The 20,282-nt window shown below is 39.7% G+C and overlaps 1 protein-coding gene, 6 non-coding genes and 1 pseudogene across 8 annotated transcripts; all 8 read left to right on the forward strand.

Annotated features, from left to right (window-relative positions):
- Positions 1-10,598: 10,598 nt before the first annotated feature.
- Positions 10,599-14,125, forward strand: LOC103940219 (small nuclear ribonucleoprotein Sm D2). 2 transcript variants are annotated; one of them, XM_009350299.3, is made up of 5 exons: positions 10,599-10,735; positions 12,746-12,781; positions 13,389-13,466; positions 13,567-13,671; positions 13,813-14,125. In XM_009350299.3, exons 2-5 carry the CDS (start codon positions 12,770-12,772, stop codon positions 13,927-13,929), a joined length of 312 nt encoding a protein of 103 aa, XP_009348574.1. In that variant the 5' UTR covers positions 10,599-10,735; positions 12,746-12,769; the 3' UTR covers positions 13,930-14,125. The 2 variants fall into 2 exon arrangements, with proteins under 2 accessions (XP_009348574.1, XP_009348575.1); XM_009350300.3 differs by having other exon boundaries at positions 10,620-10,739.
- Positions 11,031-11,112, forward strand: LOC125480635. The gene has a single exon (XR_007260972.1). It is a non-coding gene; the product is annotated as a small nucleolar RNA Z159/U59 (small nucleolar RNA).
- LOC125480636 lies at positions 11,340-11,421 on the forward strand. The gene has a single exon (XR_007260973.1). It is a non-coding gene; the product is annotated as a small nucleolar RNA Z159/U59 (small nucleolar RNA).
- On the forward strand, positions 11,651-11,733 carry LOC125480634. The gene has a single exon (XR_007260971.1). It is a non-coding gene; the product is annotated as a small nucleolar RNA Z159/U59 (small nucleolar RNA).
- Positions 12,031-12,113, forward strand: LOC125480632. Its single transcript, XR_007260969.1, has one exon. It is a non-coding gene; the product is annotated as a small nucleolar RNA Z159/U59 (small nucleolar RNA).
- On the forward strand, positions 12,409-12,491 carry LOC125480633. The gene has a single exon (XR_007260970.1). It is a non-coding gene; the product is annotated as a small nucleolar RNA Z159/U59 (small nucleolar RNA).
- Positions 13,034-13,171, forward strand: LOC125480638. Its single transcript, XR_007260975.1, has one exon. It is a non-coding gene; the product is annotated as a small nucleolar RNA snoR137 (small nucleolar RNA).
- A 1,119-nt stretch (positions 14,126-15,244) lies between the features above and the next one.
- LOC125480568 lies at positions 15,245-18,328 on the forward strand (annotated as a pseudogene).
- The last annotated feature ends 1,954 nt before the right edge of the window (positions 18,329-20,282 follow it).

Here is a 20,282-nt window from a genome sequence, read left to right on the forward strand (position 1 = left end):
CATTTTCGTCAAAGGAGAAGACGACAAAAATTTGCATTCACAAATTGGTGCTTTCATTGAGAGTTGGATTTATACGCTCGAAGAAGACTCTCGCATTCAAAGTTTCTCATTTCTCGTTTATTCGTGGATTTTTCGTACATTCTTATTCCTAGAACTTTTTATAAACTTCTTTGAAAACCTAAAAGAAAAATACAATGACTAGGAATTCGGAAACCATAACGAATAAAACTTCCTACATTCAAGGATTTGGACCAAGTGATGGAGATTAAGGCGTAGCCCCACCACGACGATCCACGATGCTTAACGTAAGAGGACCAGCACTACCCCCACGGGGCACCACCATAGCAGCCCATAGCGAGCCCACCACCCACAGTGAGCAGGCCATCTTGCAGCAGTAAACTTAGGCTTGTGCCATAAGGTAGCTAGCCCAGCGCGAAGCAGGCCACACCTAACAGGTCCACGACGCTGCAATGACAACTGAAGCCCAAGCAGTTGCAACAAGTGGATCAGCCCAGCACTCACGAGCCTAAGGCCAGTGCAAGCCCAGGGCGTTCCAAAGCCGAGCCAAAGACCTGCAGCCCCAAGGCACACTAAGGGGAGCCGAATGCCTACCCACTCTAGAGGCCCAACCCGCACCTACAGTCCGACCTATGCAGACAATCTGACCCGCTTTTACAGTCCAACCCACAGTCCAACTTATTTCCATGGCCCATTTGGTGATCCCGACCGGTCCAAGATTGGTTCAACCGTCCCAACTTCAAACTTTTGGACTGGCGATTGAACCAAGGGTATTTTCACCCCATTTCTCCGCATATTTAACATATCTCAACTCAAATCTCATGCCCGGAGTCCATTACACTTCCAACCCAAATGGTGAACAACACTTGTCCCTACTAGTCATAAAGTTGACAAGCGCCATCACGCAACAAATGACTTTGGTGAATCAGCTATTGCAGCGTACCGAGATGCAGCGTGCCCCAGATGAGGTGTCCCAATGTAGGATAAGGGCAGATGACGAGCCTCTCCAGCAGCGTCTAGGTAAGCAACCACTTAACCAACTACAAACCGAGCGTTTTGGCAGTGTACACTCCCGACTAGGCCCTCGAGATAGCATATACGCTTTTCTTAGCGCTCTTGGTTAGGCCAATGGATGAGCATACATTCACGGTTGGGGCCACACTCCGATAATCAACATGAACAACCTTTCAGGTGAAGTGTTGATTTGCGGCTAAGCCTGCAAGGAACATTTTCCACCTTATATTGGAGTAGGCAGAACGACGGATAGAGAGAAAAAGTCTTTCAATCCAACTCAAGTTCAACCAACAACCTACTTGTAATTCGCTTGCTTGCTAGAAATGTACCATATGCACCGCAGCTGTGACATAAATGAGCTGAGCACGTGGAAGAGCAGCCTAGACCAGTAGATCACGACTGGGGGCAGCCAAGAGCTCCGTTACCCCTGTAAAGGTAAATCCAGGAAGAAGTAGAAAGGTTTCTGACCGAGCGATTGCGTGATTTCCAACGCAACGAAGTCACTGACGATGTGCTCCGACGAGACATGACCAACATTAGCAAGTCACCCTTCACGAACGAGATTGAGTAAGCAGAGCCTCTACGCAAGTTCAGCATGTCATATTTCACATCTTTCAAAGGAGATGGAGACCCTGATAGGCACCTAAAGCACTACCAAAGCGCAAGAATCCTCTATCAAAACAACGACACTCTCATGCACAAGATATTTGCCACCACTCTACAATGCGAACCACAAGATTGATTCTACACTCTATCGCCCAATCAAGAAGAAGTCCAACCACTTATTTAACATCAATAAGACCCCAAATGAGTCGCTTTACAACTATGTGAAGAGGTTCAAACAGAGAAGGCAAAGATAGTCAATTGTAACGACTCGATAGCTAGTGTAGTCTTCCAAAAGAGACTCATAATAGACAACCCACTATTCGGAGAATTGATCATGAAATAAGATTTAACTTTAGCAGACTTAATTGCTCTGGCAGAGAAGCATGCACGTTGGGATGAGGCTCGATGAACAGACAGTAGCCCTAAAAAGAATTGACAGTAGCTTAAAAGAAAGAAGACGGGATGCAGTACAACAACAAAAGCAGGCAGGAGGCCAAGCACAAGGACTGATCCCTAACTAAAAGAGGCCCGACATCGAAGAACTATTCTAAGTTCTCGATCCTAATCCACTAAATCCTCCGTGACACCAAGAGCGAACCATGGTTCAAGCTGCCGAAGCAATTAAAGGGAGACACCATCAAGTTGGATCACACTAAATACTGCTCGTTCTACCGAGGTCCCGGTCACACGACCGACAACTTCTATACCTAGAAGGATTACTTAGAGAAACAAGTAAGGGATGGTAAATGTGGCAGATATCTAGACAAACCAGCTATGCAGCCTAGAGGGAACGCAAACGTAAACGAAAAACCATCTTTCGAATAAGCGGAATCTTCGCAGAATTCGAGCACTTGGGGGTCACCAACAAATACAAGAAGAGGAACATCCATCATGCTATATTGGTTTCACAGGTCTAGGCAACCGACATCAATCTTGGACCTATCATCGGCTTCATCGAGTAAGATGCCGAAGGTGTAGATTTCCCACACGACGATGAACTGGTCATATTTGTCCAACTGGCCTATGTCATAGTCGACAGAATGATCGTGGACAATGACAGCGCAGTCAACCTACTTCAACTTTCAATCATTCAACAAATGGGCCTGGAAAACACGATCATGCGCTGAGATGAGGTACGCACCAGATTCAATGGTTACACTTCGACTGCCATTAGCAAAATAACACTATGATGAGATTCTAGATTGGCACTAGCTAATGAAACTGAGTGCGGTAACCTCCATTGAGTATAAAAAAAAATCTAATTCCGTATCCCAAGAGAAGAAGTAGAAATGATCAAGTCAAACTATGCCACACCTCAACGATACACTGTGCAAGTACTGAATGAGTCAAAGAAGAAGTCATTTACCCCTATAGAGGCTACTGAAGTGTAAAAAGACAACTCAACCTTAACTGAAGACGGTTCAAGAGACGCCGAGCATATATTTCTTGACCCAAAGCAGTGGTCAGACCACATCAACAACTTGGTGAAGGCAATGAAGCCTAACCCCGTCAAATGTACATTTAAGGTAAATTCGAGTGATCTTGAATATGAAGTCCCCCACTACTCTGAAAAAGATTCAAGGTCTAACCAAACGAATGAGATGATGAGTACGAATGAGCTTTCCAAGACCTAAAGAAGTATCTCACATCACCTCATTTACTATCCAAGCCAAAAGCAGCGGAGGACTTATACATCTACTTGACAGTTTCAAAAGCAGCAGTGAGTTCTGCCTTCATACGAGAAGAGCTGGGGGCCTAACTGCCAGTATTTTACACTTCTAAAGCTCTTCTCGATGCAAAAACCAGATATCCGAAGATCAAGAAATTAATTTTGGTGCTAGTTGTTATGGCTCGGAAGCTTAAACTGTATTTTCAAGCTCATACAGTCATCATCATGATTCAATATCCTTTACGTTCAATCCTACATTGTCCAGACGTTTCTCAACGAGTAATGAAATGGGCATTGGAACTTAGCTAATACAGCTTAGTTTACTGACCCCACATGGCGATAAAGGCCCAAACCTTGGCAGACTTCATATCAAAATTCACACCTACCCTAAACGACGAAATAGCGTTGCCTAACAATACCTCGGAGGCAACTGAGCACACTTAAGCCACACTTGCCTCACCCGATGAAGACTTCTGGCATTTGCATGTCAACATGGCATCTAACTACAAAGGCTTTAGAGTAGGCATAGTCCTTGTCACCCTAAAAGGTTCGATGGTCGAATAGGCGATCGTTCTAGGCTTGCATCTAACAACGAAGTAGAGTACGAAACCCTACTAGTAGGCCTCTAAATGGCAAAAGACTTGGCGATGTAAAAGCTTGCAATTCATTTCGATTCTCAGCTAATCACTAGCCAAATTACCGGGGAGTACACGACAAAGCATATGAAAATGGCGCAATACATATAGAAGGTATAAAAGTAGCTTGAGGTGTTTTAGACTTACACCCTCACTCAAGTTTCGCATGCAGAACACGCTCACGCGGACGCGTTAGCCAGCCTAGGCTCCGCCCTCAAGCATCAACTCAAACGCTCTATTCTGATGGAGTATCTGGACAAGCCAAGCATAGAGACGAAGCCAGCAGCCAAGGTGTCACAGGTTAGTATAACTCTAAATTGGCAAGATTCTATTAAAAACTACCTGGTCAATGCACATTCCCAATGGAAAGATTGGAGTTTATAAAGCTTCAAACAAAGTAGCACGCTACTACATATGGAACAACATTCTCGTCTGAAGATTCTATACTATACCACATCTCCTCTGCCTAGCACATTCCGACAACATAAAGGTTCTAAGTTCATTCCACAAAGACGTTTGTGGAAATCACTCTGGAGGCTGATCCTTAGCACAAAAAGCTTTTAACGCAGGCTATTACTGGCCAACTATGCATCAAGACGCTAATAAGTTAATACAAAAGTGCGACCGCTGCCAACACTGCAAGCTGGTACCAGCACTGCTTGCCAGTAAACTACACCCGCAGATAAGTCATTGGCTAGTCATACAGTGGGTAATCGACCTGGTAGGGCTAATGTCACCCTCTACTGGAGACAGATGCATGATGATCGTGGCAACTGACTGCTTCACTAAATGGGTGGAAGCAAAACTTATGACAACCACAACTCGGTCGGACATATAGCACTTTATATGGAGGAACATCATTTACCAATTTGGCATCATCAATCCTTCGTCATAGACAACGGCCTGTAATTCGTAGGCAAAGATTTGGCGATGTTCTTCCAAAAATATGGTGTCAAGCAGCACATGTCCACGCCGAGGTATCCTTAAGGCAATGGGCAGACTGAAGCATCTAACAAGATGATTCTCTACGACCTCAAGAAATCCCTCTCCAACAAGAAGGGAAAATGGCCAAACGAACTTCCCGGATGTCTATGGGCATATTGCACAACCAAACGACGAGCAATCGGTGATACTTCTTTCTCATTAGCATTTGGTTCAGAAGCTATTATTCCTCCCAATGTCATTGTGCCAAGTATCAGCACTCTACTGCCAAGCATTGAGCATAACAGAAAGAAGATAGCCGCAAACTTAGATCTGGCAGAGGAAGAATGCAAGAAGGTCATCACCCGCATCGTAGCCTACCAGCAACAGCTCGTCTCTAGCTACAACAACTGGGCTAAGATCTGGTAGTTCCAGCCCAAAGATCTAGTCCTAAGAAAATCCTTCATCACTACCTGCATATAAGGCTCTAAAAATATGGATCTCATCTGGGAAGGTCCGTACAAAATCAACAGAGTAAGCGACAAAGGTAGCTAGACCCTCAACACCATGAACGACAAAGAGATTGAAAAGCAATGGAATGCCTACAATTTGAGGAAGTACCATGTGCGACCTCCCGCTACATCAAAGCCCGAAGACTCAAGCAGCTCGACGGGCACTACTTCGCAAGCCAAGGACTATCCAGTTGTTATGCACTTTCTACCTTCCAGCAAAGTTGATACATTTCTTTGAAGATTGAAGAAGTTATTCATAAGCTCGGCTCAACTATATACCTACAACAACTGATCACTCCTGATTCTCATTAAAGATTGCGCCATTTCTGGAAACTATCGCAGGAATTGCACCCCTTGGGGACCAACCTTGCTCTCCATTACGAGAAAGTAAACTAATCCCTCGACACCTATATGGGTCTACTATTCGATGCGACAGGATAAACTATACACTTTGAATATCCAGACATGAAAGTAAACCTATGTGGGTGCACGATGGCTTGCACTGGGATTCCTAAAAGTAGCCACAATGGTATTTTTCAAGGCTGAGCTAATTGAAGGATTTTTTTTCTTTAGCCTAATCCAAGGGGAACTGGGCCTTAGAGACGGAAGTGGCATATTACACAATACGCCCTATGGACGATTACTCTGGAACTTTAAAACTGTTACTGAGTGCACTAAAGTAGCCTATGGTTTCTAGAATACTGCATATGACTTGTCATTCGAGCAGTAAATCGTGCTAACTTATACAACCACATATTTTTGTGAAAGGTTAAATAGTTAGCGTGCATATACGAAGCTCTATCCACTGTCGACATGATACGCAGTTGATAAACTTCATCTCCGCCAAACGCGAAATGATCATTCAGATTTACATTAATTCCTAAATTGTTGTGATACTTGTTACGCAACCCATGAAATTGGTTACATAAAGAGCAAAAAGTTCTCTTAAACCTTTGCCTACGAAATTCCATACAACCGCGTACTTTTGATATGAAAGGTTAGTGAATTTCATGTCCCATAAATCTTTAATATGTTGTGATGCATGCCACATAGCTCAAATGATTGAAGAAAGCCAAAACAGGCAAGCAGTTACTCCAATTCTGTAAGTAAGGAGTTCAGCTGCCGATCCTATGGCTAATAACTTTGCAAATGTTTTACATCAAAACCCACAGCTATATAGGCTACATGGGCTTGTCTGCTTATAGAAAAGTAGCATGACTACCGCTAGTCTAAAGGTCAAAGGTTGGGTGTAAACAAAAGAAACGAAGATGATGAAAAACGAAGGAATCAAGTTTATTAAATTTTCTAGCAAAATTGATAGACAAATAACAAATAAGGCCAATGGAGTTCAAGCAAACCAAAAAGCAACAAGGAAAATAAAGAAAATCCTAAAAGCTACCTAGAAGACTACTTTTCAACAGCTTGGACATCCCACGACTACTCAGTCGCTACACCTTCACTAGCTACACACTCTCAACAGCGATATCATCCAACGCTTCACCCCTAGTTGCCACAACCTAGGCATTAACTTCTCCGACTACTTCACCAATGGAAGCCTAAAAAGTAAAGGCAAACAAGTCTTCTGGAGAAATAGAGAAGGTCTCAAAGTCTTTCCCAACAAACTCAAAAATATGATCTACATAACCCAGCTTGTAGAAATTGGCCTGGCGAAGCCTCAAGTCCAACATTTTCACATTTCAGCTGCTCGTTCTCCTCGAGCAGGCCAACACGAACGCGCTGCAGCTCATCCATTTCCTTCTTCAGACTTTCGTTGATCTTCAACACACCTTGGAGTTCCAACACTTAGGGTTCAAGCCTATTGATTATTTTCTAGAAGTGGATCACTTGATTATAAGCAGCAATCAACTCTTCATCCTTTGTGTAAGCAGTAGAACGAAGCTCAGAAGCGGCACATTCAAGATCTTGAATTTGAGGTATCTAACAACCAATCTCATTCTTTACATTTTCATACTTAACTTGGATCGCATTAAGCCTAGTCTTCAAGTCAATGATCTTCTGGAAATTAGTCTCAAGCTGCAAAGAAGTGGAGGCAGAGATATTAGACCCTTTCAAAGCGACGAGCTCAGACTCCAACTTTTTGATCTTCTCGGCAGAAGAATAAGCCTCAGCTGTTATAGTCGTTGCCATCTCCTTGGCAGCCTTGGTATCCCCTTGGTCAAGGAGCATAGACTCAGCAGCCAGAATCGTCGTTTTCTGCATCATGGCAAACAGAGCAATCCTCCTATACTGGGTCATATGCTTCAATGAACTTAAGAAAACAACCCTTCTAACGCCATCAACAAGCTTAGCACATGCGTCCATGTCTTCAAGCAAATATGGCTTCAGAAGTGCACAAATCTCATCAGACTCTCTAGAAACATGCTTGGTGGATTTCTCACAACTGCCCATACAAGCAGTCTCTTCTTTCTCAACAGGCGAATCAGTTCCATCAGTAAGATGAGTAGGCCTTGGCGCTACTTTAGCAACATAGTCCACCTTATCGCTATTCATAATAGAAAGCCTCTCCAAAGGTAAACCAGACTTAGTTCCCAATGGATGTCTTGGTACAAACTTCGGCACTGAGGCACGACGGAACCTCTACGCTGAGCAATCATATCAATAATCGTATTAGCTATCTTCGGCATAGCAGGTGTCACAGGCTCAGATTTAGCAGCCTAATCTTTCTTCCCCTTAGAAAAAGTCAAGTCAATCATAAGCCTCTCAACAGCAGGAGAACCCTCACGAGCAGTGGAGAAAGCCTTCAACTTTTTCTAAACCGGTATCTCTTAAGTAGACGATGAAGATTTCTTCTTTCTACCTTCATTCACAACAGGCTCCATGATAGCGATCGGACAAACCAATACATCCGCCTTGATCTACTTTATCTCTTCTCTCGGGGGCAACTTACCTTTCTCCCAGCGAATAGGACTAAGCATCCAACGCCATTCACGGTACTGAGTAGGGATACCTAAAGCAATGTGCACCTTCTTTATATCTAGAGAAGTCTTGGAAGTTCAACCAAATTTCGAATCTACATAGACAGAGGATGATAGTCAATAAATCAGAAAATAGCTCAGCAAAAGCACAAAGCAGCCTAGAGACAAAGCAATCTACTTACCGATGATGAAAATCGTCAGAACACACAGCTCAGGGGAAGAATCAGACTCCCACTTTCCACTTATCTCCAAAGTTTCCTTGGCTCAGTCATGATCCCCCTTGCTCAAATGATCAAAGAGCCTATGGCTGAATCGCAGCTGTCCAACACCATCAATATGACCTATGTTAAAGAAGTACTAGAATTCGTTGATGGTCAGATCCAAACCAAGAATTAGCTTAGATTGAGGAATCCCACCATCACATGGACCGCATTTGGAGAATATTGAGCAAGGGCACACTTCATGGAGCAAAACACTTCTTGGAAGAAACGCGGCATGGGAAAAGTAAATCCTAACACGAAGTAGTAAAGGTGAAACTTGATAGCTCTTCGAGCCCTACTATATGGCTCACGGCTGCTACCCTCATTGACACGTTTCACACGCATCTCAGACAAAATGGCGTGCCTATATGCTTTAAGGAAATCTTTGAACGAGTCATCAAAATTAATTTTGAAGTGATCAGCCTTGAAGTAGCCCACTTTACTTAAAGACCTGCCTTGACGATACAATGGCAGCACACCATAATCACTTTTGTGGCTTGAATAAGACATGCTCAAAAGAAATTCTACAAAGATGCAAGGAAGAATAGTTAGACATTTGCATAAAAAAAAAATGCATCAGGCCCCATGGGCCAAAGACAGTAGCCAAGGGAGACCAGCCCGCGCTAGCTCCCATCTTTTTCTTGGTCTAATAGGCCTCTCGGCCCAGTCCAATTGGAGCCTTCCTTTCTCTCTCATCTCTCACACGGGCCAAGTCCAGCGGCCCATAAACTAAGCCAAGGAATGAGGCTTGAGCCTCTCTTCCTCTCTCTAACACAGGCCCAAGCACAACAGCCCAGACCCAAGCACCCCAACGCCCTGGCCCATGCCAGCCACGGGCCAAGCCCTAGGCTTGCGCCACTAGCCCTCGGCCCAAGCCGAGCTGCCGCCGCATTGAGCTGATGAAGCAACCCCACAACAGCAGCTATGTCATAGCTCCCCAACCATTTTTTTACACATCCTAGACCCCTGTCAAGCCAAATTTCAAGCCCTGAGGCTCCCAAAAAATTAAAAAGACAAGGAAAATTAATTTTTTTTCTTCTTACCTTGGTGCGGCGTGAAGACGAAGAAAGCAACAAAAGACAGTCATTTGCATGGGCAAGTGAAGAAGATTGCTAGGGGAGGGGTAACAAATATCCTCTAGGATTTCCTCTCTTGTAGGGTAGAATAAATTACTCTCTGAAATTGATTTAATCTACTTAAGATAGACTTATATAGACTCTGAAAATGATTTATTTCCCTTTCCTAAAATGATCTAATTTCCAATTAAAGTGGGAATCTACATCAAAATAGGAAACAATCTTATGTTTCCTAAGGCAAGGGAAGATCGCTACACCTGCTGCCCTTTCCTGCGAGCAGCCCAACAGGTGTGAGGGCATTTGTGGAGCAAAAAATAATCAAGAAAATTATGGAGGTGACACATGGACTTTTGAGTGAAAATGACAAAATTAACCTCAAGACACACCGAGATTCCCACACGCATGTAACAGACAATAACGGCTCAATCCAGGAAGATTCAAAGGTGATCAAAATTTATTCTAATCCCTCTCATCACTCCTCATCAAATCCTTGTTCAAAAGGTAAGTCCCAAATTTCCTATATGTACTAAAAAAAAACATGATGCGTGTTTGTCATTTTTCTTTGGGAATTATTATTAGCAGTCCAAAACTCTCATTATGCACTTCAAATATATTTAGGAAGAAAAATACACTTATGACGTGTTCAAAATGAAATTTTTAGAGCCCATTGTGTGGCTTTGCAGAACTCCCCCTCCCCTTAGTGTACAAATATCGATATACTAAAAAAAAATGATGTGTGTTTATCATTTTTCTTTAGGAATTATTATTAACATTCTAAAATTCTCATTATGCACATTATGCACTTCAAATATATTTATGAAGAAAAATACACTTATGAAAGGTTCAAAATGAAATTTTCACAGTGTAACAGTTCCATTATGCATCCAAACACAGGGTTTAGTCCAACAACAACAGAGCCAACACTGTTCCTGTACTCCAAGGCCCATGTTGAATACCGGATTGCCCATGTATATATACCCCTATATCGACTCTCTGTTCTCCCTCACTCCCGCTCCAACCACCCTCCTATAAACCCTAGACTCCGCTGATCCAACGACTCTCAGTGTTGGACCTCTTCACCTCTCTCGGTAGGTACTAAGGATCTCAAATCCTTACAAGTTTCACTCGTCTTCGCTCTAATTGCCATTACTGTATCCTCAAATCCCTGCAATTTATGTTTTACGCTGTATGTTAATGCCCCAAATAATGTATATCTTAGTGTAATTATAGTTTTCTTGATGAAATTAGTGCTGGTTGAATGCAAGTGCGTATATCTTTAGGAATTCCTTTTGGGGTTTTTTGTTTGACTGAGCAAAAGTGCTTTTCGTATCTGCTTTTATACGGTGTTCTCTGTCTGTGTTGTGCATTGAGTGAATTTATTTTGCCTCTGATGATGATTAAACTAGACCTTTTATCTTCCGAGATGCTCTATGCGGAAAATTTTGGAGACCTGAACTGAAGAGGCTTTTTTATGTATGTTTAGATTGACAATGCTTTATCTTCTTTTTGGTTGGTTAATTAGGACTGACATCCCCGGATGTGTTTTGTGTTTTTACACGTCTCCTTCGATTACAATTCTTTCCGTAAATTGCGTCATGTAAGTTTTGGCTTTTTTGCTTAGTCATTGTTAAATAAGAAATAGTCAGGGGATGTGAATGTTTCTAACCAGGTTGTGTGTGTAGGAGTTATGTTGCCTCTTATGATGAATAAACTAGACCTTTTAACTTCTGAGATGCTCCATGCGGAAAAATTTGGAGACCTGAACTGAAGAGGCATTTTTATGTCTGTTTACATTGACAATTCTTTATGTTCTTTTTGGAGGGTTAATTAGGACTGACATCCCTTGATGTATTTTGTGTTTTCACACATCTCTTTCGATTGAAATTCTTTCTGTGAATTGCTTGCATTATGTACATTTTGGCTTTTTTGCTTAGTCATTGTCAAATAAGAAATAGTCAGGGGATGTGAATGTTCCTAACTAGTTTGTGTGTAGGAGTTATGTTGCCTCTTATGATGATTCAAAATTAACTTTCGTTCTTCCGAGATATTCCATGCGGAAAATTTTGGAGACCTGAACTGAAGAGGTTTTGTTATATGTGTTTACACTTATGTATCTTTGACAATGTTTTGTTTTCTTTTTGGTGGGTTAATTAGTAGTTTAGTTCTGACATGCCCTGAGGTTTTGTGCTTTCATACAATCCCTTGGAGTTCAAATTTTGTCCATAATTTGCTTGCACCACCATAAACAAATTCTTACTGTTTTTTGCTCGACACTATCAAAAAAGAATTAATGGTCATGGGATGTGAATCTTTTTAACTAGTTTCATATATTGGGATAGAAGTGTGTGTGTGTGTGTGTTCTATATGTTGATGGAGTTATGTTGCCTCTCATGATGATTCAAAATTAACTTTCGTTCTTCCGAGATATTCCATGCGGAAAAATTTGGAGACCTGAACTGAAGAGGCTTTGTTTATGTGTTAATACACTTATGTATCTTATTTTATTTTCCTTTTGGTGGGTTAATTATTAGTATAGTACTGACATGCCCTGAGGTTTTGTGTTTTCACACAATCCCTTCAATTAAAATTTTGTGTATAATTTGCTTGCATCACCATAAACAAATTTTTACTTTTGTTACTTGACACTGTCAAAGAAGAATTAATGGTCATGGGATGTGAATCTTTTTAACTAGTTTCATATCTTGGGATAGATGTGTGTGTGTGTGTGTGTGTATGTTCTATATGTTGGTGGAGTTATGCTGTCTCTCATGATGATTCAAAGTTAACTTTCGTTCTTCCGAGATATTCCATGCGGAAAAATATGGAGACCTGAACTGAAGAGGCTATTTTATATGAGGCTATGTTATATGTTTTCAAACTATGCCTATTCAGTTATATGTCTATTTCATGTCATTTCTGGTTCTGTGTTTCAAACTATAAATTATTTTTAAAATTTTATTTTTATGTTCTTTCGTACAAAGATGTGTTTTTATTTTACTTCCTTATGAGTAGTTGATTAGCTTGATATGTTGAATGCTTATAATCCTTCTCTTTTCACTGAAGTACTGACTGGTCTTCTCTTTCTGTTTTGTGTTTAGTGCCCCGCCTTTCCAGCCGATCAAATGGAGGTAGATGTAAGTTGTTCTACTCTTCGGCTAATTCAATTCCTGTTTCTTATGCCACTTTTTGTGATTTGAAGATTTGAAGAAAAAAATTTTGTGTACTGAATTTCAAAGTGGAAGCTTTAACTTCGGTCTAGTGGCAGTTGGCAATGTCTGATATAAAAACAAACTTAGTGGTGTGTTCTATTTGTGATTTGAAGATTTGAAGCCCTCAAATTATGTATGATTATGTATTTAGGGTAGCCCATAGTACTTCTTTAGAAGGTTGCTTCTTATGGTGAACTCCCTGTATACTTTGGTTGGGGATGTTCAGGTTTCCGAAGCATAGAAAAAATAGCCAGTATTAAACAGCACCGTGCATACTTTTTGCTTGCACCGTGTTACCTGTCTCCTGGTACATTTTTACTCCAGTTATGTTTTTTGTTTGTTTAATATATCAGAAAACCTGCAATTCTTAAATGAGATGCCATCTCTAATCATTTACAATTGTCTTTCTCACGTATGTTGTAGACTACCAAATAATTTTTCTGTTTACTGTTCCGCAAAATAAAAGACCGCCTAAACTCTTATCAATACTCTAAGTACATAAATTGATATTTGTCAAACCTGACTGATGTAGGGTATCAAGAATGAGGAAGAGGAATTTAACAACGGACCACTTTCTGTTCTTCTGATGAGTGTAAAGAATAATACTCAGGTAATCCTTTCGCGTAATTTTACAGTTCTGTGATCATTAGAGCTTTACATTTCAAGAAAAAAAAAATTCTAATTCAAATTAGTTCTGATTGTGCAAGCAGGTCCTCATCAACTGTCGTAATAACAGGAAGCTCCTTGGCCGTGTGAGAGCGTTTGATAGACATTGCAACATGGTGCTTGAAAACGTTAGAGAGATGTGGACCGAGGTACTTTTGTCATTGGTGCTTTATTTTGTTTGTTTCGCATCTTGTGACTCATTAGGCAACAACTACGGTGTTTGATTTCATCGCCTATCATAGCCTATCATCGCCAATGATATTTTTGTCAACTTTTATTTGTCTATGCAGGTACCGAAGACTGGAAAAGGCAAGAAGAAGGCCCAACCTGTCAACAAAGATAGATTCATCAGTAAGATGTTCCTCCGCGGGGATTCTGTCATTATTGTCCTTAGGAATCCAAAATGACATGTATTGTAATTGATCTTTTAATGATTTTTGTGGAAATAGATTCGGTACCGAAAATTGTAGTACCGAGGTTGGAAACTAACTGCCTTTTAGACCGACTTCCTGTGGTATAGTGTTCTTGTAAATCAACCTCGATCCAGCATTCCCCTCTTGAAAGATTCAGTGTGAATTGCAATGTATTAATGTCAATGTTTTGGCGTTGTCATGTATTCATGTCTCTTTTATTATTGTATTTCCTCAGTTTTTCGTCTCCCTTGGCCAGTTGAACCGGTCGTTAATTGCTTGATTTGGAGTGTGAGAAGCTAAATTGGGTGCGTTAATTATTCAATTTGGAGCGTTAGAAGCTAATCCAGGTTCAAAAATACAATGTAGGGTCCCAAAAATTGTTCAATGTCATTGGTACACTCAAATGTTTGAGCCAAATGAACGAAAGTCCATTTCACATGAACTTTTATCAGATAATTACTTTTGATGACTAGGGAGTTTCGGGCCATTGTAACCACCATGACATGCATTATGGGGTAAGGTGAGTTGAACTTCATTTCTTAATCACATTTGATCGATATTTTCAAAGTTGAAGGAATTTGCTCATACATGCATGTAGTCAAACATTCTAATGGATAGGGTGTTGGGTTTTCACTCATACGGTTCGGGTTCAAAACTCCTCCCGTCCTAAATTATTGTAATATTTCAAAACAACCCCCTCCCCTTAATAATAATAAATTATAATACAAAAAGGAATTTGCTGATACATAAATACCTAAATATGTTTAACATATATATGACATTAAAATATATCCAAAAAATTTAAGACTGGATACTGCTCTTCGTAGGACATGAATATATTTTGTTGTTGTGTTCCCGTCACAATGAAAAATTTCTCCCCAATGAGAATACTCCTTCAAATCCGTGCCTCCCCTAAATGAATTTTGAACCTACCTGTTGATGTACATTTTCAAGATGCAGCAATTTGTGGTGTTATTTGTTTACTATGACACCATAGAATTTGCCACATTTATTTATTGTTTATTTATGTTGAAAGCATGAAGCTCTTACATGCATCGTCACAGAGGAAAATTGAAAAGTGAAATCAATGGTATTATTATTGATTCTATCTAGTTTTGGTTGTTAAAATAGTCCATAATGTTATGTTTACATTTAGCATGCATCCTAAATTCTGATATGTTACCAAACAAATAAACTATACTTCACCTAAGTTCTTATACGGTAATGTCTTGTTGAAGCTAGTTACAATCAAGTTACTTTTTGCTCGTCACTAAATTTGACTAGTTTTTTAATAAGTTAGATGTTAATAATGCATTCTTCCATCCGCTTAAAAGAAGACGTCTATATGGTTCAACCTCAAGGATTATTGAACCCTTACGACCCCATCATGTATGCAAATTGAATAGAGGGCAGAGGGGCCCTGAACAAATTTTAAACTTCTAAAATATTTGATGAAAATAGTTGGAGCAGTTGCAGCGAATGAATCAAGGAAGGAGATCATACGCTAGACTCCTTTGAAAGGCTTCTGTAAGATAATTTTATTTTTGTTGTAGTTCTCTAATTGGTTCTTCAGCAACAAGAATTTGCTCAACAGGGAGCAAAAAGAATATAATTAAAAACAGATAGTCCACAGTGGATGCCATGTTTGCAAGTGCGTCAACATGACTCTTCTCACTCCGAGGAAACTCTCGAATCTCGTACTTCTCAAATTTTTTCGGGTTGTGTTTCGATCTTGGCCAAGTATAGCCCTATAATTGAGATTTAGAGATGACAATTCTAACTGTTAAACTCGATAATCGTGGATAACCATCCAAATGGAATGAATTTCAGTATGAACTTTTGGGTATATTTTGGATAAGGCTGGAAATTTTTCCCCAAAATCCCAAACCAAACCAAAAAAATCTCAACCCTATACCGAAAAATTTCCAAACAAATAATACCGAAACTTTTGACATCCATACCAAATCGATTCCGAACCTTTTGGAGTATGAATCAAGATTACATATTTAATGGTTCGAGATATGTAAATGGTTCAGGAATCCCGAACCTAACTGAAAAAATATATATATTTTTTTTGTTTGCATACATGTTTAATGTTGAATTTAAATAGTTTGATAGTAGACTATATTAGAAATAGAAGTATGAAATTAAGTAGTTTGGAACTTTGGAACATCAATTTGACTTGGTATGAATGAACTGGTATTTTAATTCGTATGAAATTTCAAATTAATATGAGGTAAAAAAATCCACGTTTCAATTGATATGAATTTGGAGAATAACATTTTTGGCGAAAAGCCCAAATTTTAGTCCACTTCCAAAAAATCTCAAATTTCAACACAAAAACCCAAAATCCAATCTCGACCCATCCTAGAATACCGAAAACATTTTAGAAATCTCGAAAATTAGGAATACCAAACTTTCAATTTCGGGATTGATCTTCAAATTCCCATCCCGAAAAATTTTCGGTTGGGATTCGGGATCCCATACCAAACCCCACCCCCTAATTTTGGATATAGGAAAAAAAAACGTGGATATTATTCGGTTATGATTTTGGATATGATTATAAGAGTCCCCGATCTGTATCCATACCCGAATCTGACCCAAATAATATATACTATGTTTTTTTTTCAGTACATCAATATTTTTTACACAAAGGGGAAGGGGAGTTCGGTAAGCCACATAATGGGTAACCTACTAAGTTGGTATCTAATTCACAATCCACGAGATTGGAATCTAAGACCTCTCACTTCCAAGTGAAGATGAACACCACCAGACCAAAGTACTGGATAGCAATATATAGTATAATTAATATTTAATATATAATATAATAGTACTATATATATATGTATGTATATGTATATGTATATTCATTATTCATCGAACTTGTTACCTTAAGAATTCAAAAGTTGCGTTGTTTGAGTTGCATTTTATGGGAAAGTTCAAAAGTTTTGAATCAAAATCAATGAGAATTCAATGGTGCCTAGGGAGATATCAAAGATCATCCAACATCGTTTGTTATTAGCACTCTAGAAATCTCATTATGTACTCCAAACTTTCTATATTTAGAAAGAAAAATACAATTGTGAGGAGTGCAAAATAATATCTGTGGAGTGACAATAACAGTTTCCGTTTTAAATTTGATGTTTTAATTTAATCGCACATTGAATTATTTAATACATCAAATGTTTAATGACGAAATTAATATTTACTAAATTATAATGCGTTAACTAAACGAATATATTATATGTATTGACGAAGATGAAAATAACTGTTAACCTATAGAGAATTAGTTACCCGGTGAGTATGGTTATGGATACTCCCCCGATAATTAATTTACAGTTATGAATATGGTTAATTTTTGTGGTTATGGAGATAAATATAACATTTCCATCCCCAAACTGAATCATTGTTATCCTTAGTGAGATTATAGGCGGCATATTCTCCTTTCAGTTGGTTAACAATCAAAGTGGAGATGCAAAAGATTGAGAGTTCCTTGACCTAGAGTTCTGCGGCTGCTATATTTGGCGAGCAGTGCTTCATACACTGAAAATATAACTTTAGGCCTCGTTTGGTAGCTCAAATTGTACTGACTATTTCTGTCTGATAGGATAAATAGTCACCGGATAAAACTGACTAAATTAATCGGGTGTTTGGTGCAATATCGGACTAATGATTATATTATTTATACTGTGTTTGGTACTGAACCAGATAAGAAAAGGAAAGAAAAAAAAATTGAGAAATCTTTGTTTGTTTGTAGAGGTCGGAAATGCAGCGGTGGAGAAGAAGGAATGAGATCCGGTAGCCAGAAGAAGATGCAAGTGGAGGAATATTTTTTTTTTCTCTTTCAAATTGCTAACTTTCTGAATCATTGCAAGAATTCACGTTTAAAATTGCTAAATTTCCAATCGAGCAGATGGTGATATCGAACCCATCAAACAGTGGCTGCGAAAGAAGAAGAACCGAAGTAAGAGGACTGGGTTCGCTGGAAGAACTGAAGAGGAAGAAGAAGAAGAATAAGATGGAAGGGAACTACGTTTCTGCCTTTGCAAGTTCGCCGGCAGAGGAATTGGGTTTTGGAATTTGTGGGAAGGAGGGGGAATAACAGAGGGAGGGGAAACGAAGAAGAAGATGTTCATCTTTGTTGATAGCGTGGTGGTGGGCGGTGGAATTAGTGGGCTCTGCATCGCTCAAGTACTGGCTACCAAGCATGGTGATGCCGTCCCGAATGTCATAGTCACGGAGGCTTGGGATTGGGTGGGAGGCAACATCATCACCGTTGAGGATGACTATCCTAGAGCAGAGACAGCGACTGCGTCTGGAGAGGAAGGACCCGACTAAATTGCACCATGGTTTTGGAGAGGATAAACAAGCGGGTGTTTACCGTATAAAGTAGGTGGGACTGGATTGTTTAATCTGGTGGATATTTAATACAAACGACACTAAACATCGTACTCCGTATTATTAGTACTATTCGGTGTCTTATACGGTGTGCCAAACGGGGCCTTATTCTTTAGTAGAGCCATAGCGTTTGTGGGATAAGTCTTCAATAGTCCGCGCCACTCGGTAGTTTGGTTTTATATCCATTACATTAAGAAGTAAAAATAGTATTTCCTCAATTCAACCATGACTGTTCATTTCTTGACTATTGAGTAGTTTGGATTATTAAGAAAAATTAGCGCTAGTGGCGGAATTAGAAATTTATAATGACGGAGCCATAAAATAAAGGGAATTTTAACGAAAAGCTCCCGATACGGTTCACTTTAACGAAAAACCACATTTTTACACTAAAAAGTCAATTCTCCTTATCATTAAAACTCAAAGTTTTCAAGCTCTTTTTATTAGTTAAAGCTTCCAAAAATTGATCATAATTAACTTATAGTTGCCAATTTATAATATTTTTTCTGTAAAAGATATTCCAAAACAATACAAAAACCTTGAGGGCCCGTTTATTTGATCGGATTGGGGGGGGGACTGGATTGGACTAGACTGTAGTCCTTTGTTTGATCTGCAACAGGATTAGATTTAATGAGCTTAGGTCAGACTCACTTGGATTATTCACCTCCCTACTAGTTCTTAACGAGGATCCCCAAAAAACTACGGGATTGCTAGTCCCGTCTCCCTCTTCTGCAAGTAGCGTTGCTCAAACCCGCATGAGCAACATCATCCCTCCCTTCTCCACTGACCAAACTAGAAACGACTATTGCTGATCTCCATCGTCTGGTAAACCTAGCACCCTTTTGGCATTTGGGTCGGTGATTTGGGGCTTTTTGCCATCTGAGTTGATCCAAACGACGGCAAAAATGGGTCTCATGGTGACCCAGATTCTTCCGCCAACAACAAGATTGAAAACTTTAGCATGAGTGCAATGACTTTGAGTGATTTTTCTTGACCAAACTATGATTTTCCCAGAAAATACAGGTACCAAATCTAAAGAAAAAAGAAATACAAAGAGAGCGATGGGAGAGCACAGAGGTGAAGCGAGAGAAAAAAAAGAAGAGGGGAGTGAGACATTGCCTATGGGTCTCTCAAAGATGCAAGAACAGACTCACAGAGGACATCGTAGTACTCTTGTGTTTTTTGTTTTTGGAAGAACCAAAACATGCAAGAAAGCAACCCTTGATTTCAATATCTCTCTCTTTCCTTCCTGTGGGTCTCTCAAAGATTGTGTCTTTCTGCAAAACATGACCCCAAAAAAAAGGTGGGGCAAAAATGGGGAGAAAAGGGAAATAGGAGGGAGAGGCAGAGAGACAAAAATGGGGAAAAAGGGAAAGGGAGATGAAGAGGTGGAGTGAAAAATGAAGGTTACAGATATTGGAGAAGGATGATTCTAGAAGAAAAAAAAAGAAGGAAAAAGATAAAGTAATAATAAAATATTAATTAATATATATTAAATTAATATAAAATAATATAATATTGTAGTCCTGCTTCTTAGTCTGACGATGCACCAAACGCTTCACTAAATCAGTCCAGCTTAGTCTAGTCTAAGCCAGTCCAGCTTAGTCCCTGAAGCTAGTCCAATCCGAGACAGTCTGGTGCAGCAAACGCACCCTGAAAGTCCCAACAAGCCCAAGATGAGAAATATACATCATGTGGGATTCCGTGATACAATCAAGTGCAATGAAGGGTGTCTGACCGAACTTGAACACCAGAGAAGCTTCGAATTAGGAGATATGAAGTCTGCGTGGATTAAAGTCTTTCACTTGTTTTGGAATTAGTATGCTAAATTTTTTTTAAGTGAAAAAGAACACAACCAATGCAATTTCAGTTTGTGTCAATTTAAAGAATATTTGATTAAAGGTCTCCTTATTTCGTTTATCTAGCTGGTACAGGGTCAAACAAAATAGGCA

The sequence above is a fragment of a genome, unplaced genomic scaffold (assembly GCF_019419815.1).
Source record: "Pyrus x bretschneideri cultivar Hongxiangsu unplaced genomic scaffold, Pyrus_bretschneideri_v1 Contig34, whole genome shotgun sequence".
NCBI classification, from domain to species: domain Eukaryota; kingdom Viridiplantae; phylum Streptophyta; class Magnoliopsida; order Rosales; family Rosaceae; genus Pyrus; species Pyrus x bretschneideri.

Bases quoted from the DNA above. Each gene is read 5' to 3' on its own strand.
- LOC103940219 (XM_009350299.3), top strand. The intron at 13,467-13,566 runs GTAATCCTTTCG...TTGTGCAAGCAG, and splicing joins GTGTAAAGAATAATACTCAG to GTCCTCATCAACTGTCGTAA. The intron at 13,672-13,812 runs GTACTTTTGTCA...TTGTCTATGCAG, and splicing joins TTAGAGAGATGTGGACCGAG to GTACCGAAGACTGGAAAAGG.